The sequence below is a fragment of the Gracilinanus agilis genome, chromosome 6, assembly GCF_016433145.1.
Source record: "Gracilinanus agilis isolate LMUSP501 chromosome 6, AgileGrace, whole genome shotgun sequence".
Classification (NCBI taxonomy): domain Eukaryota; kingdom Metazoa; phylum Chordata; class Mammalia; order Didelphimorphia; family Didelphidae; genus Gracilinanus; species Gracilinanus agilis.
Window position 1 is genome coordinate 210,639,365 of NC_058135.1, and position 16,322 is coordinate 210,655,686.

The 16,322-nt window shown below is 36.6% G+C and overlaps 1 protein-coding gene across 1 annotated transcript in view; it reads right to left on the minus strand.

Annotated features, from left to right (window-relative positions):
• Positions 1-944: 944 nt before the first annotated feature.
• STX18 (syntaxin 18) overlaps positions 945-16,322 on the minus strand; it is a 153,697-nt gene continuing 138,319 nt past the window's right edge. The window contains exons 8-11 of the mRNA XM_044681456.1: positions 8,052-8,110; positions 6,592-6,661; positions 4,069-4,149; positions 945-2,896 (exon numbers count right to left, since the gene is read on the minus strand). Of these exons, the coding sequence (XP_044537391.1) occupies positions 2,801-2,896; positions 4,069-4,149; positions 6,592-6,661; positions 8,052-8,110 (306 nt within the window). The 3' untranslated portion in view covers positions 945-2,800. The remainder of the gene's footprint in view (positions 2,897-4,068; positions 4,150-6,591; positions 6,662-8,051; positions 8,111-16,322) is intronic.

Genomic DNA, 16,322 nt, shown 5'->3' on the forward strand with positions numbered 1-16,322 from the left:
CAAAGCCAGCGCCTGTCAGCATTGCTTAAAGAGCTCTAATGCCATCCCCCACACTAAGAAATCCTCCTCACTTAGCTACCCGCAGAGGGCCCGGATGTAGTGGACGCGGTCAGAAAACAGACGCACCCTGGCGAGGCCGGGCTTGGGGACTTCCCCTGAATCACGCATTTTACCGTTTTTCATCAGCCCAGCCATAATTAGAATGATCTCGTGTTCGGCTCACAGGGAGCCAAGCGCAGAAAGTCCTTCCAGCTCCCATTCAGCGCCGAGCTGACCCCCGGGCCGTCCAGGAACGCCCAGTGGAGCGGCCTTCGAGGACCATCCGGTGGCATATTTATCGCATTTGCTCTCTGTTGTTGATTTGTAGGTGACGATGAGGTTCTCTGCACCAGGCATGCTCCCTGTGGTTTTCTTTCCCTCCCAAGTGAACGTCACTGCATTTCCTCTGTGGTTCTGGCACCTCGGTAAAGGGGTGGATCCAAACACACACGTGATCGCTCCCAAAAAGCATGAACACATTTCACTAGGAATGTCCCTGGATGGTGGGACTGCGTGTAGGAAATGGAGGGCGTTCTGTGTAGATCCTGGGACGGCCCTCTTGGAGAGGGAGGAAAACCCTTTTTTTCTGTAGATAGTCCACGCTGTAATTTACCTGATAGGAAAGGAAGTCTTTGGTCACGCTGGTTCATTTTTATATTCCATTAGAAATGGCTCTATGCTGATCTTACTGTTTGCAAGTTAATTGTGAAACACTGTGGGGCTTGGGAGTGGGTTGGGGAGGGAGATAAACATGTAGTGGCTGTTTGAGCTTTTTGAATTTCTGAATTGCAAGAACTGAGACCAGGTCTAAGAACCTCAAAGAGACAAAGAACAGGTTCAAGAGAACACGAAGACCAGTGTTGTACCTGCAAGTTCAATTAGTAAAGTTCATTTCACAATCTCTGTAAGAAAATCATCTTTCAATTTTATTCTGAACATCAAATATATGTTTACAAAGTTGCCAGTTAGACAAAATAAGTGTGTAAAACAATTAAATATAAAATGATATTCACAGATTTTTTCCTCTCCATGTTATTTTGAATGTGCTGTTTCTAGTGGACATGTCAAAAGTTTCATTGTTTTTAATAGCTAAAAATAAACGGCAAACAGTAGTAGGTTGTTCTCCCAGATTTATAGTCAAACAAACATGGTGAGCATGGTCAGTCCTACCTTAGGTTCCTTCATTTTTCTTCTAAAACGAATATATTTTATTATCAAGAATGTTTCTAAACAAGGACCATGCTTTCTTAATTCTATTGTTTTAAGTACCAAATATACAATGAGGGTTCACTGAACAGTTATGTACTATAAAAGACTCTGAAGGATGTTGCTAAGCTGTATGGAATGCATAAAAAGCAATAAATTCTGTGCCAAAACTTTTCCTGCATAAAAAAAACTGAAATCCATGTAAACACATTATTAAAACAAACCATGTTTGTATTTTTTAGTAGATAATATACTTTATTGACTGTAAATCCGATCGCATGTAACTTTTGACATTTTCACTCTGTGTAAATAAAGTACAATAAGGATATCACTGGCTGCCTAATATCTGTTTCAAGAGACCACATGCATTTTCCAAACATTACAGCAGAATGAGGTACATGAACACACATTGACAAAGAGGGCATTTTGAGGCTGAGACATGGCAAGGCTTCTTGTCTTAGGGCAGCCCACCCAGAGGTGGTTCACAGATGTTGGTTCCTTCAATCAATAACTAATCTTTCCAGTTTATACTCTCTAGGCAGCCAGCTGCTGGGGGATAAAGTAGGCCCAGGACTTCCTTCCAATGTAGATTTCCTTCTCTGTACAAAGAATTCCTCTGAACGCAACTGCAGGAGACTGAGCCTAATATGAACTACCTGCCGGCCCTGTCACAAAAGCATATAGTGTGATAATTCCATTCAGGAGCCAGTTCCAAAACAGCCCCTAACTTAGGCTACTGGTTTTTATTTAGGAGTTTATGCCTTGATTCTACCCTAGAAATAAATACTTGATAAGACTGGCTTCTACAGAGGTGATCTTTGGTGCCACTGTAGCATTTCAGTACCTCATCATTACATGATATATACTCTAAAGGATCTATAAATCTTCATTTTTACACTTTTAATCTATAATAAGCTAAATCATGTTAAACAAATTCATAAGATTAACAACTGGACTATCATTTTTCTTGTTCTACAAATACAATAACTCTTGGTGAATGAACAGTTATAATTTCAAAAGATGAGAAATAGCAAGAAAAGGAATCGAATAATCATTTTGCAGGGAAATTACATAAATATTTTCCCTGAAGTTGAACAAGATGGGAAATTAGGCAGTCTCCCTGCATAACATCTCCCTCAAATTAATTTCTATGCATTTTCTGTAAACTCAATATACTCTTTATTTTGAGAGGAAGCTGAATTTCTCTACTGGAGCATCCATCGTTTTACATTTTTAAAAAGGTTTCAGTCAATGATCCATTTTACTTTTTATTACTAAGCTAAAACCTTCAAAGTACAAGAATTCATTGGGTCTACTAAATGTACTGGAGGATTCTCTTTGTGAGTGTACAGTGTATATACAAACATCCATAATCATAAAATTCTTGAGCCACGATTGTGTGACAATTGTATAAAACACCATATCGTACATTCTGCTTTGTTCAAAGGAAAGTATTCTGTGATTTAATGTACAGATGAGCAAAGAATCAAGGCCTTCAGGAAGAAGACAACCCCAGCCCCCAGCCTCCACCAACCCTCAAAAATACTCAAACCAACTAGCTATCATACCAGTCCAGGAAAAGCAAGGAGAATGAACACATCACAAGAAAGAAAAGAATCCAGACACGGAATCCTGCATTGTTTTTAATTGCCTGCAAAACAAAACATTCAATCACTTTCCCAAACTTAAATTTTTGAAAAGCACAAACATATCCTCTTTCTTCTCTATGTGACCTCTAAAGTCTTTATCAAGCTTGAAAATTCTACAATTCTGCGAAGCCCAGTTTGGGCAGCAGCCGTGTTCCTCTGAGCTGCTGCAGAAGCCTATCCCTGCCTGTAGGCCAGGGTTCTCGTGGCCTCTCATTAGCCCACACTTTTTAGGCTGCATGGGTTAAGTCAAGTTTTGCTTTCAAACCTTGGTTTTAAGAGGAGTATTTCTTTAACACCTTCATTTTGAAATCAAAGAAGCTGGGGCTGAGGGAGGGCTGAGGTCACTTGCCAAAAGAAGCAGAACCAGAATGTGAACCTATGCTGACAATGACATGTACTTTGGTACATGTTTCCTTTAAACAGTGAATTGAATTAACTAATAAAGGCAAGAGGCATGTTTAAATGAATCAGAAATTATACCAGGAAACAAACCAACCCCTCAACAACCAAAAAATAGCCGTGCTAACGGTCCCCTTGAGAAGTCTTAGAGCACTTCTACAGGGCTTCAGCCGAAGCCCATGAAGCTTGACTGAAAGTTCATAAATGTGTAACAAATGAAAATGAACAGTAATGAAAGTAAAGTTTGGACTAGCAGACACCTGACAACAGCTAGAAGTATATAGAGACAACCTTAGAAAATGAAATAGTGATGCTATAAAGCAAAGTCTTAAAAATTAAACTCGACTTCACTATTTCCAATGATAAACTATGAAGAGGGCAGGCTGCGGGCTGAAGCACAGACTCTTGTAGTCCGGCTCTGGCACCAGGTGAGTGTGTTCCCCTGTAAGAGTATTTTTCTCTCCGTTTCTTGTTCCTGAGAGGGGTTCACAGAATCCAGTGTCTAGCCAGGTAAGAAGACCGGTCTTACACACATGCCCAGAGTTAAGCATATGACTAGGAACAAGATGTCTCAATTTAGATACCACATCGGAATCTCAGTATCAATACCTGGTATTAATAGGAATAATTATTATCTAAGCTGTCTCTAGTCTTCTCCCAGTGAGGACAGGCGAGGAGTTAGGACAGCACTAGGAAAGAGCGCAAAGATCCATCCCAAACCAGATGTCACAAGCAGGAAAATTTATCCACAGATTTCCTTAGAACATTTACCTACCTCTCTTATATCTTCGTTACCTTCTTTAATATTCTCTGTTGCGCCTACAACTAGCTGGTGAATGTTGTCGATCTCAGTTTCCTATTACAGAAAAAATGTTAGATAAATGCATTTTTTAACCTATAAAACAGGTAAATTTAGGAAAAAATGTGGATCTAATAGTCTAAAATAGTTTCCATATTATAAGCATGCAGCAGCTAAAAAAACAAACTCAAACCTCAAACTAGATGATTTTTGGCTAATGGATTCTCTCTCTTCTCCAATATAGTTAAAAAAGTGTTTTTTTTTTTAAATAAGTGAATGTCTGTCTGCTCATTTCTCTTCCTTCAATACTCCCTTCAAAACCAGAAGGAGAGATAGTTACATACATTCTCTCATTCGAGGTCCCTTTCTTTCACTTTCCAACTCTGAGATTGTGATACCGCTAACATTCAGTTTGAGATAACACAAACATATAAGCAGTGAATTACAAAGCATATATTACACATTCTTAAGAATAGCATTGAAACTTGTTATTGCTTTTATCTTTTAATTATGGTTCTTTAGAGAACCTTAAAGCAAAAGCTAATTAGTTATCAGAATATTAGTTTTCCTGTGAGATCAATCAATATTAATATTCTCGCCATATAGACAAAAGAAGGCAGACATTTGCTGTGAATCTCAGAAACAAAGGCAGGATGTAGAAACTCTAAATCTAGTGCTCTGTCAATTTCAATTCCATGTAATTCTGCAAACGTTTAAGAAGCACCTAGTGTGCCCAGAGCACTGTGTTAAATGCTCTCCTCCAAAAAAGTCTCCCCCAAACTTAGGGGGATCTCCAAGACATGCAACAGGAAAGAGTTTAAAAGAATGAGGCAAACTGAAGAAAATGGCCACTATGAAGAGACTTCCCCAATCAGAATAAACTTCTGGAGAATATAAACTTCTGTCTGATCTGAAAAGAAAAGTCAGATCAAAATTCATGCATGGGAAAAAGATTTTATCCTTAATTAAGAAGTTGGGATAATTTAGATAAGAATAAGATTGCAATGACTTGTGCATTATCTATAAAAAAAGATTTGCTAATCAAATATTTTTGAGATAATTTTTAGTATTTTACATAAGTGAACTCCTGATATTTTGACACCACCATTCTCATACATGTATAAATGTGTTAACTTTGGCCGTTCATCTAATGACTGGGATTACAACACGTACTTGAAGATATTCTGTAATTAAGAATTTTCACCACGACCTTTAATCAGTAAGTACATACCTTTCCTGTACTTCAACCCAACTGGATACGTTTTTATAATGCACAAATTAATAGCAGCGATAGTTATACATGAGAGGCATCAGTTAGAAAGACATACTCCAGGGCTCATAGTATTTATTAGCTGCTCTTTTAAAGTGACTGTGCACATGATTTTTTAAACTGTAGGTATGTAACAGATCTGTTTTCCCACAATAAAAAAAATTAATTTCTGATTGCACCACAAACCTGGGCTAATGATCTACAAATGTATATTCTACACAAGGGCAGTCTATTAATTTTATGATGTTAAACTTATCACATATATGAATAACACTTTAAAACATTATTAGATGCAATGTTTAGTTGAAAACACGATTCATTATTTGATTTTAACAATTAAATTTAAAATCTGGTTCATTATATACATGGAGCTTAAAGAAAATAAATATTTTGTTTAAAATTTCTTTTTATCAAAATTGCCTACTCTAACAACTAGGAGAAGAGACATTTTGCTCTTCTGCGGCATTAGCTTTTGAAAATTAGAGGCACATGGCAGAATTATCAAGTGAGATTTTCTAAGCAAAACAAAATATTTACTAGTTATCTTTTTTTAAGGGAATCTCAAGGTTTCGGTTATGTAATAGGCCACAAAGCATAACTCATTCTAATAGAAAACAATGAAATTTTCTATACATTAAACACTATATAGTTTAGGGAGCAGTGCCATATTTCCTAATTCAGGTTCTGTTGAACTCCCACACTTTGCCCTTATATTTCTAGATTCATTTTTATTTTCTAATTATTTCATTTTATTCACATGATCCTTTAGGAGAATTATATTTAGCACTTTAATCTTCAATATGCTTTATTAGTTCATACTACAGGCTTATTACCAATTAAAGCTGTTAATCTATTCTGTCAAAATACCATGTTAGGTGAGAATGGAAACGGGGAATGTTTGTCCCTTGACAATATTGTTGAACGTGGGGCCAGTAAGCAGAGTGACAATCTATGGAGCTAAAGTTGCCGGAGTTCCCTCACTTGTTTGGCTCATGACCAACTATCTGATTTGTACTTTGAGTGACTGTACAGAAGAATTTCATGCCCTTATGGAAGGACTTGCTTGTGATGGATTAAGTATAATGTATTAGTTTTACTAAAAAGAGCATGATTTAGAATGTTATAGAAGATATAACAATATCAGGCAGTATCAGAAAAATAATGTGATTAAGAAATAGGCAAGTCATTCATGATAAGAACATTCCAATTTTAAACAGGGATATCTTTACCTGTTGCAAAACTTTTTCGGTGAATATCTCTTGAAGTCTGGAAATTTCAACCACTTTTCCTTCAATTTGCCTTTATAAAAAACCAGAAAGGATTTAACACACTATTATATTGATTGATATATATCAAGAAAGAGATAAAATTTCAGTGATAATAGTCAATCCCCAGAGAAGAGCTAACAACGATAACTTTTGCCAGAAGTTATAGATCTTTAGTGATCTCCAAAGAAAGTCTTTCCAATGTGATGGTGGACGCTGGGAAAATCCAAAATAATTAAATAGACAAAATGGCAGAGTAGATTAATTTTAAATATGGCTTTAAACTTTAATTATTTTTTATTCTTTATCTAGTTTTCCCCATTTTAGTAATCTATGTTGATCCAATGATTAAGCTGGCATTTATAAAAAAAAAAAGATGGATTATACAAATATTCTTTCCATTGTATGATCATCCTATGAATGGATGTAACAACACACTTTTAAATTCTTGCTATGGATTGTTAGGTCTTTGAGAATGGACCCAATGGTGGTCTATAAGTTTTGTCACCTGATACTTAAAAGACACAGATTCTTGTATGAGGGATACATACAAACTTTTACATTATATATGTTTTTCAAAATACACAATCAATTTTACTTTCCAAACATTTGATGAAGAGAGTTGTGCTCAGGTTATTCCAAACTAACTACACAGTGCAAAAGGTTCCCTAGACTCCATATTTTTTTCTGAAGGACCAGTTTTGTTTTGTTTTTTAATTTTTTTAAACCCTTACCTTCCACCTTAGAATCAATTCTATGTATTGGTTCCAAAGCAGAAGAGTGGGAAGGGCTAGGCAATAGGGGTTAAGTGACTTGCCCAGGGGCATAGCTAGGAAGTGTCTGAGGCCAAATTTGAACCCAGGACCTCCCATCTCTAGGCCTGGTTCTCAAGCCACTGAGCTACCAGGATCTGTGGTTTTATCAGTAATCCCTTCTCTAGGGAAGAATCCACTTCAAATAAGCACAAGTTACCAAGGACTAAAAAAATGTATCTACTGCATGGAAACCAGCTTTCAGATCGTGATCCTTCCTGGATTTAGGCAGACTGGTCTTTGGGTGAAAGACAAAGTCTCTATTGCTGCATCTGCACGCAAAAATCTTAATAGGTTGTTAGGATCTTCATGCCAAAATAAAGCATTAAAGGAAAACTTGAGAGTAGTCAATATTAGTTATTAATAATAACAATAATAACAATGATTATAATTTCTTAAATACTCTATTGGCATTCTGCTTTCTCTTTTAAGTACTCACAATAGGCCAGCTATGAGGAAGATCCAAATCCCAGCCTATTTAAACTCCTTGGTCTGTATGGTATTTTTCCCATCGAAATATCACAATAAACATAGAGGCTAAAATTGCTAAGAAAAGTTCAAAATGTGTTTTGAAAAAACAGGTAAGTTGTCATCAGCAAATGAGAAACATACCTCACTTCATCAAACAAACTGTTCATTTCACCAACAAGCCTCTGATTTTCTTGTTCAAACTGAAAAGGAAACAGACACACCTTATTGACTGTATCATATTGATTTCTAGTCAAGACCAGAGGAAGAAAGAGGATATAACGTGACACATTGAAAAATCAGATTTGCATTTCAGCAGTCATTTAAGATATACTTGATGGACATTCCAACAGCTTGAAAAATATTAGGATAAATCTAGGATTTTTTGTAGTTTCACTTAAAAAAAAGGTGTCGACTATGTTTACGGAACCCCCAAGTTTGTCCTGTCCCTTGGGAACTTGCCTTAAGGGAAGTCCCAGAATGATCTTGTCTTAGACTGTACAATAAACCTTAAAGTACCCAATGATCTCAGCTTAGACAGAATTAGTAGATATAATCAAATCTTAAGTACCTTTTTGCCTTAGAAGTTTCTCCCAAATCTAGCCTCAGGCACTTGCCAGATATGTGACCCTGGGCAAGTTACTCTGACCATCTCTGTTTCTATAAAATGGAAACTTATCGCCCAGGATTGACATGAGAATCTAATGAGATAATATTTTGAAGAACTCTGAAACCTTGGAGAGTGTTCTATAAATGCTAGCTGTTATTACTTAGAGGGGTTATGTTTCTGGCAACTCCAGAAGAAGGAGAAGAGCACTTGTTCTTCATCCAGAGAATATGCTGAATGTCTCTTATTCCCCTACCGTACTGGGAAGAGACTAAAAGATGGGAGCTGAGGATGAATTCAATCCAGCCCCTCTGAAACAATTACCAGAGCAGCCACCTGTTACTTGTGATAGTCTCAGAGCCAGAGATGGTAGAGGGCCGATGCTGAAGGAGGACCAACCAGAAGTGATTCTGAGGTCAATGAGACCAAAGTTGCTAGGGGAGTCGTGCTGCTGTGGATTTGGAGCCTGAGAGCTGAGTGTTTGCTTCCCATGTAAGAGTATCTTTTGTTGTATGCCATCTCCTACCATCTTGGGATGAACTTATAGAATTGACACAAAAAGTGAAGTCGGTCTGGCTAGGAGAATCTGAATCCCAGCCCTTTATTGACCCTGATGAATGAAGAGTCATCACCATTTATTAAATCAGTCAGCACTTAGTAAGTGCCTATACACCAGGTATTGTGTTAAGCACTAGGTATACAAAGAAAGGCAGAAGGCAGGCCCTGCCCTCAAAGGCAGAGAGCCTGCAAATGACTATATACAAATAAATTTTTAAAAATCATAAATGAGAAGTAATTAAAATAAAGAAGGCCCTTGAATTAAGGGGGCTGGGAAATACTTCTTGTAGAAGGTGGATTTTAGTTGGGACTTGAAGAAAGGGGGAAGCCAGGTGGTAGAGATAAGGGAGAATGTTCCAAACATAAAAAGGACAGTCAGAGAATATTCCCAAGAGTAGGGAATGGAGTATCTTCAGGGAATAGTCAAGAAACCAGTAAAATTGGATCATAGTGTATGTGGAAGAGTATAAGATATAAGAAGACTGCAAACGAAGGAGTAAGAGGAAGGTTATAAATATTAGACCTTTGACAGATCACTTTTGACAGCTGAATGGAGGATAGTGACTGGAGGCAGGGAGAACAACCAGTAGCTATTGCAATAGTCCAGGTGTGACGAGATGAGGGCCTGAACCAGGTTGATATCAGTGTGAGAGGAGAGGGAGTATTAAAAAAAATGCTATGAAAATAAAATCAACAGGCCTTGGAAATAGACTGCATATGGGAGAAGTAAAAATTTGGGGGTGATCTCTGGGTTGTAAGGCTGGATAACTGGGAGGATGGGTGGTTCCCTCAAGAATAACAGGGAAATTAGGAAGAAGGTTTAGTTTTGGATGTCTTGAGTTTAAGATATCTATGGGACAGGGCTGCTAGGTGGCTTAGAGATTAGAAACAGGCCTGGCCACAGGAGGTCCTGAGATCAAATATGATCTCAGATACTTCTGAGTGGGGTTAGTGACTCTGGGAAAGTCACTAACCCCAACTGCCTAATCCTTACCAGAATTGATTCTTAGTATCAACTTTAAGACAGAGGGTGAGGGTTTCAAAAAATGTCTATGAGGATATATGATGTGAGATGTCTAACAGACAGCTAGAAATGCAAGACTGAAGGTCAGAAGAGGGGTGGGAATCTGAACCCAAATATTTCTGTCTTCAAATCTGTGTTTTTTTACATTAAAATATCTCATGGTTCTACTACTCAAATATTTCTTAGGCTTCCTTAGATAGGGCCCAATATTGATTAAAAACATGTAACTACTATAGTATATAAGTGAAAATGATTTGGATTCTTGGCCTGCTCAAAAATTTTAGCATTTCTGTTCATAATTCTAATGACAAAATGCTCCTAATTCGTGTTTACAAGTGACATGGGTATAATTTAATACTGAAATGTTCTTCACAATTCCAAAAGACTTAAGATGAAAAATGCCATTCGTTTCCAGAAAAAGAACTGATGGAGTCTGAATGCAAACTGAAGTATAATTTTTTAAACTTTCTTTTTCTTCTTTTGGCCTGTTTTCTCTCACAACATGACTAATATAGAAATAAGTTTTGTATGACTGTTTATGGATAACCTATATCAAACTGCTTGCTTCTCAATAAACAGGGAGGGAAAGAATTTGGAAATCAAAATTTTCTAAAGAATGTTTAATTCTTTTTAAATGTAACTGGAAAAAATCTAAATAAAATCTTCTACATATACATTTAACTCCTTTAATGCTAAGTACAAAGTTTCATCTCTTTTTAAGATTCTCTGCAGTTGCAGTTTCTGATGGGGCAGCTGGGTAGCTCAGTGGAGTGAGAGTCAGGCCTAGAGACCTAGGCCTAGGTCCTAGGTTCAAACCCGGCCTCAGCCACTTCCCAGCTGTGTGACCCTGGGCAAGTCACTTGACCCCCATTGCCCACCCTTACCAATCTTCCACCTATGAGACAATACACCGAAGTACAAGGGTTTAAAAAAAAAAAAAAAAGATTCTCTGCAGTTGCAGTTTCTGAAAAGCACTTTTAGCCTCTGCAGAGTGAACGGACCAGACCACAATATTTAAAATTAATAATCAGATTTAATTCTTTTTAAATGTTTTGATGTAGCCTAGGCATATACCTAATACCTCAGCCCACAAGGAAGAAAACCATCCCAATGGAATGGATAATTGAAATTAATAGCCAGGTGCTTTAAGAAGAGAAAAAAAAAAGCTTAAATTTAAAGTACAGCTTTTGTACAACACTTAGTGGACTACATGAAAAGGAATAGAGGAAGAAAAGAGACTAAAATGAAAGTGCATTTACAGAGCTAGCATAGATTGGAAAAAATAAATTGCTGACATCAATCTTTATTAGGTTTCTGAATGATGTAAAATATTTCCTACATTTAAAACCAATAATCATACAATATGGTAGGAAAAGTACAAATACCAGATGCAGTCTAATAAAATATCTATGGACACAAAATTGGAAGATATAGTTCCAATTTTAACAGAAAGAACTGAAAGTAAAGTAGGAAGACACTTGGGTCTGACATGCAGTTTTCTACTTGCTATCTGTGGAACTGTGCGTAAGTAACTATCTCACTGGGCTACAGATGACTGATGGGGTTAGATTAGATAGCTTTTAAGGTCCCTTGTGGATCTCAATTCTACAATCTTAGAACTCACTGCTGACTTACTGTGATTTGAGCGTGTCACTTATGTGCAGCTCAAATTTTCCTTGTGAAAAAAATAAACTTATATATGGGGCCAATTCTAAGGTTTGACATTAAGGTCTGAAAGAATTTTGAGATCTTAGACATAAAAGTTCCATGTACATTTCAGTATATCATTTTTACTATTACAAAATGAGGATAGTGATGTAATATTAAAATGCATAAACTCTCCTCATTTTCAAAATATAATCACTATTCTTCTGTAAAATTAAGAGAAATAATTCCCAGGTAACACCGTATTGAGGGCACTGGTCAATACCTTAAACTTGAAAGCTCACACAAATATCTAAGGCTTAAGTTAAGGATCTCTTGGGTCCCTTATAACTTTAAATCTATAATTCCACGACACATGAAAATATAGTCAAGGGGCAAGCATTCCATCTGCTTCTTTCTTGACTGGTCTTTAGGAGAAATCAGGCAGGGAAATAAAACTGATAAAATAATAGTATTTTATTAATAACAGCAGATTTTATCATAGTCCCAATGGTATTTGCATAGGGCGATTTATAGATTTATTATGTTTTTTCTGAGGCAGTCTGGTATAGTAGCCTTTTAGTCCTAAGGCTTCAATTTGTTACCAGTTCTGCCATTGACTAGCTGTGTTCATATACTTGGACCAGGTAGCTCTCAGGGTTGTGGTGAGGAAAGTGCTTTGTAAACTATAAAGCACTCTATAAATCTGAATGAGTGTTATTTAAATTTGACTTGGTTTCAATATCTAAATGGCTGCTGGCAATGATTAGTCAGTATAGGGAATCATTAAAGTTGTCCAAAGCATACCTTGAATGCCACTTTCCAAAAAAGTGGTCACTGGATTAACTCATTTCTCTCCAAGGTTATGATATGGCATTTTTTTTTTTAGCCCAAAGGCTTTGGAAGTAGAAGCTAATTAATAATAGTGCTGTAGATTATTAACAAGAGTGGTTAAGATAATGGAAGGCATACAACCAATCTTGGGCTAGTTATTTACTGGTTGCTCAGGTCAGAGGCTACAATGTGTGTAAATCTGCAGAGCTCTTGACTTTTTTCTGCTCCCTATTGGCACAGGGGTCTGTTGTTGACTAGTGTCTTTCCAAATAATTTCAAAGTCTGGTTGTGATGCCAAGGGTTCCCCCTAACTTCTCACAGAACCACAGAACTAGAAATAGAAAAGACTTTAGGATCTAGTTCAATCTAGTTTACAGTCTTTTGATGTGTGTGTGTGTGGGGGGGGGGGGTGTCAGGGGAACAATGGCTGTCTTAGCAATCTAGACAGCAGTTTTGGCATTCTGCTTTATCACTGATCCTAGAAACTACAGGAATGCTCCACTTATTATCATTCATTTCTTCCAAGAAAGCACAATATTAGGTGAAATAATGTTAAGTAAAATGGCATTACAAAAGTAGTTAACTTCAAGAATGATGTCCTAAATGTGAAGCTGACCAAATGATACAATTGGTTTGGAGGTATTGCATAAATGATATTGTTGCAAAACAATGATTATGGCACTTTCATATGGGGCCTCTCCATTTAGGATGAAGCTACATTTTTATGAATATCCAGTATTGAAGGAAAGACTCACTATTAAAGCATGAAAGGTTCATAGTCTAATTAAAGACTAAAAATCGACTTTGAGAGTATATTTTTTTTAGTTAAATCCCTTCTCAAATAAAGGAAAAAACCCTCCTCTGTCTTGAATAAGTCTTAAGCTGGGGGACCCCCTTTTCCTCTGCCAAACAACTTCTATTGCTTAATTAACATCTCTGCTATTTAAGATGATGAATTATTTAGGTTGCAAGATAACATGCTATGAGAAAATATTCAACTCAATAAAAGTTGGGAATACATTACCAAAAAGATAGAACAAGGTGACAAATTACATAGTGTTTATCCTTGATTTAATGAATAAAAATAATATTTGTGCTTTTTTATTGTCTTAATCTATCAATGAATAGATGTGGTTTCACTCAAGACAAATAAAATGAATAGTTTAGGAAAATCAGACATTTTCACTACCGTAACATCAGAAAACAATTTTGTTCCACTCAATCTGACCACAAGACATATGCTTATGTTAACTCTAGACCATTAATATACCTATACTATGGATAATAAACTGAAATTTACTGTGCAAATCATACAATACCCTGCAACCATTTTGGATTATATAATGATCCTTCCTATGGGTGACATAATGAATTAAATTGCTGTTATAGGGTTTAATTCATTATACTACCCTAAGGAGGAAGAATTTGGAAACATGGATGGTGAATTATAGACATAATTTCCTATAACACATTCCGATTTAAAACCAATAGTGCACCTTACAAAATATTTCTTGGTTTTCATTTCCAGGGCTGAGTTTTTAAAATAAAATTTTGGTTAGCCAGATTCTAAGATATAGTACTTAACTAGTGCTCCCAATTAAGGAAGAAGTGAAAGGAACATTAAATAGCCTATCATAAAAGTACTGAACATTTTACCCTTAGAGTCTTAAAGCTAACTTATTATTAATAAAGTCGATAATCACTTGGGCATTCTACCACATCAAATCAATGAATATTAGTAGGTAACCGACTACATCAAATCAATTAACATTATTAATACCAATCCATCAGGCTGCTCTCAATTTTATTCAACTGTGTATTTTTTTTTTTTGGTCATATGAGTCTTGATTGGAATGGCCTGCCCTCCCTCTATCACCTAATAAAGATCTAATATGTTTGCCACTTTCTCTATGAAGGTGATCCTTTAGTTGTAAGGTGATCCCTGCCCCCGTTTCTTCACAGTCCTTTGGCTCTCTCACTTTTGTACTCATCACATGCTGCTTTGTAACTATTTCTATATAAAGTTTCTGCTCCTAATTAGGTTTATAAATTCCTTGAGGACACAGACTATGGCCTTTCTATCTTTATAATCCCCTGGGGTGTAGCACTGGTACTGGCACATAATTTCTTGAAATGAACTGGAATATCACCATACTCCTTCCTAATGATTTAAGGGATGTTTGTTTTTTAAGCTTAAGATACTGTAAACAAATTAAATACAAGTGGCATAGAAATACATATCATTGTAAAAAAATGTTTCTTATGCATTAGCTGAAATACCACATTGGATACGATGCTATCCTAGTACAGCCAATTCTACCTCTTAAAGAACCACTACTAATTCCTCCATCTGACCAATTAACTTTTCAAGCTTTCCAAAAGCACAGGCCCAATGACCATGTCATGCTCTTCAATACACTCCTGGAGTTTTCTTTACTGGAACATCAAAAACAAACTCCTCAGTTTGGCATAGTGTCCCTTTCCTCCCTTCTGGTCTCCCTCCAGTCTCTTCTGGTGCAGCCACATAGAATGAAGAGAATGGAAGCTCCTTGAGGGCAGGGCCAGGTGTTTTTGTTTTTTTGTATCTTCAGCACTTAGTATAGTATGTAGCTTATAATAAATACTTAAAAGGGGTTGCATATTGACTGATTCCACTAATGCAATGAATGTTATTCAAAACAAAACAAAAAGGTAACTACTTTCCCAGAGGGCTAAAAGTGGTTCCCTAGTTTCTGAAACCAGAATGGTTTCCCTAGAATCTCCCTGGGATTTAGAAAGAATAGTATGATTCCAGCCAAAACATAGCAAGTTGAACAGATAATTTGATAATCAAGAAACCAGATAAATAAGATGACTTTTTTCCCTCAACTGACAAAGCCAGATAATTAATCCCTTGAGAAACTCAGTTTTGTTATTGTATAGTCATACCTAATTTCAAGCTTTCTGATCACATTTAACACACTTCTCTTCCTGTAGTGTTCTGGTCAAATACGGACCAAAAATGAGGACTTCCAAAATTGTTTTGCCAGACTATCTAGCTCTATATTGAGGGATTTGTTTTCTGTTTTTAATATGCTTAAATGGTGAGGGAGACATAGTGGAACTGATATGAGATACAGGCTTCCCCTAGACACCCTAACACCCAGATTGTGTGGCATTCCTGAAGTGCTAGGAAGGTGACTTTGAGACCTTCTGGCCCCTCCCTTCATTCCTGATGAGCATAGATAGGCACCTCCCAGCTTGCTCCTAATAAACATCTACATTATTATCCCAGATATATGACTATCCTCTAAACTGAATAGTTCACCCCCTTTTGACTTTTAGGCATAAAACATAACCACATGACCCATCTCGGGTTCCAGAGACCCAGTAACATGCCATTATCATCCTTTCTCTAGTCATGTAGACCCTGTTGTCCAAAGGATATATAAAGCCTCAAATCCATCTCCTCTAGGAGGCAGTGCTCTGCCTGCACACAGTCTTCCCAGCCATTTCAACATGAATTCCAAATTAATAAATTTCTCTTTTTATTTTTAAGCTAAGTTTTGGAGTCTTGCATTCTTGAAAAGGGTACCTGCCATGAACCTTGGGTTTTCGTTGTAAAACTCTCCCACAACAGAACTATTAAAAGTAACCCCCTTTATAATTTGCTAAAGCTGAAGTTTGTTCTTCTTGTGACTATTCCATTCCTAACTGTATTTTTTCTTAAACAATCCTCTATTTGTCTCCATCTGCTTTCTTATTGAAC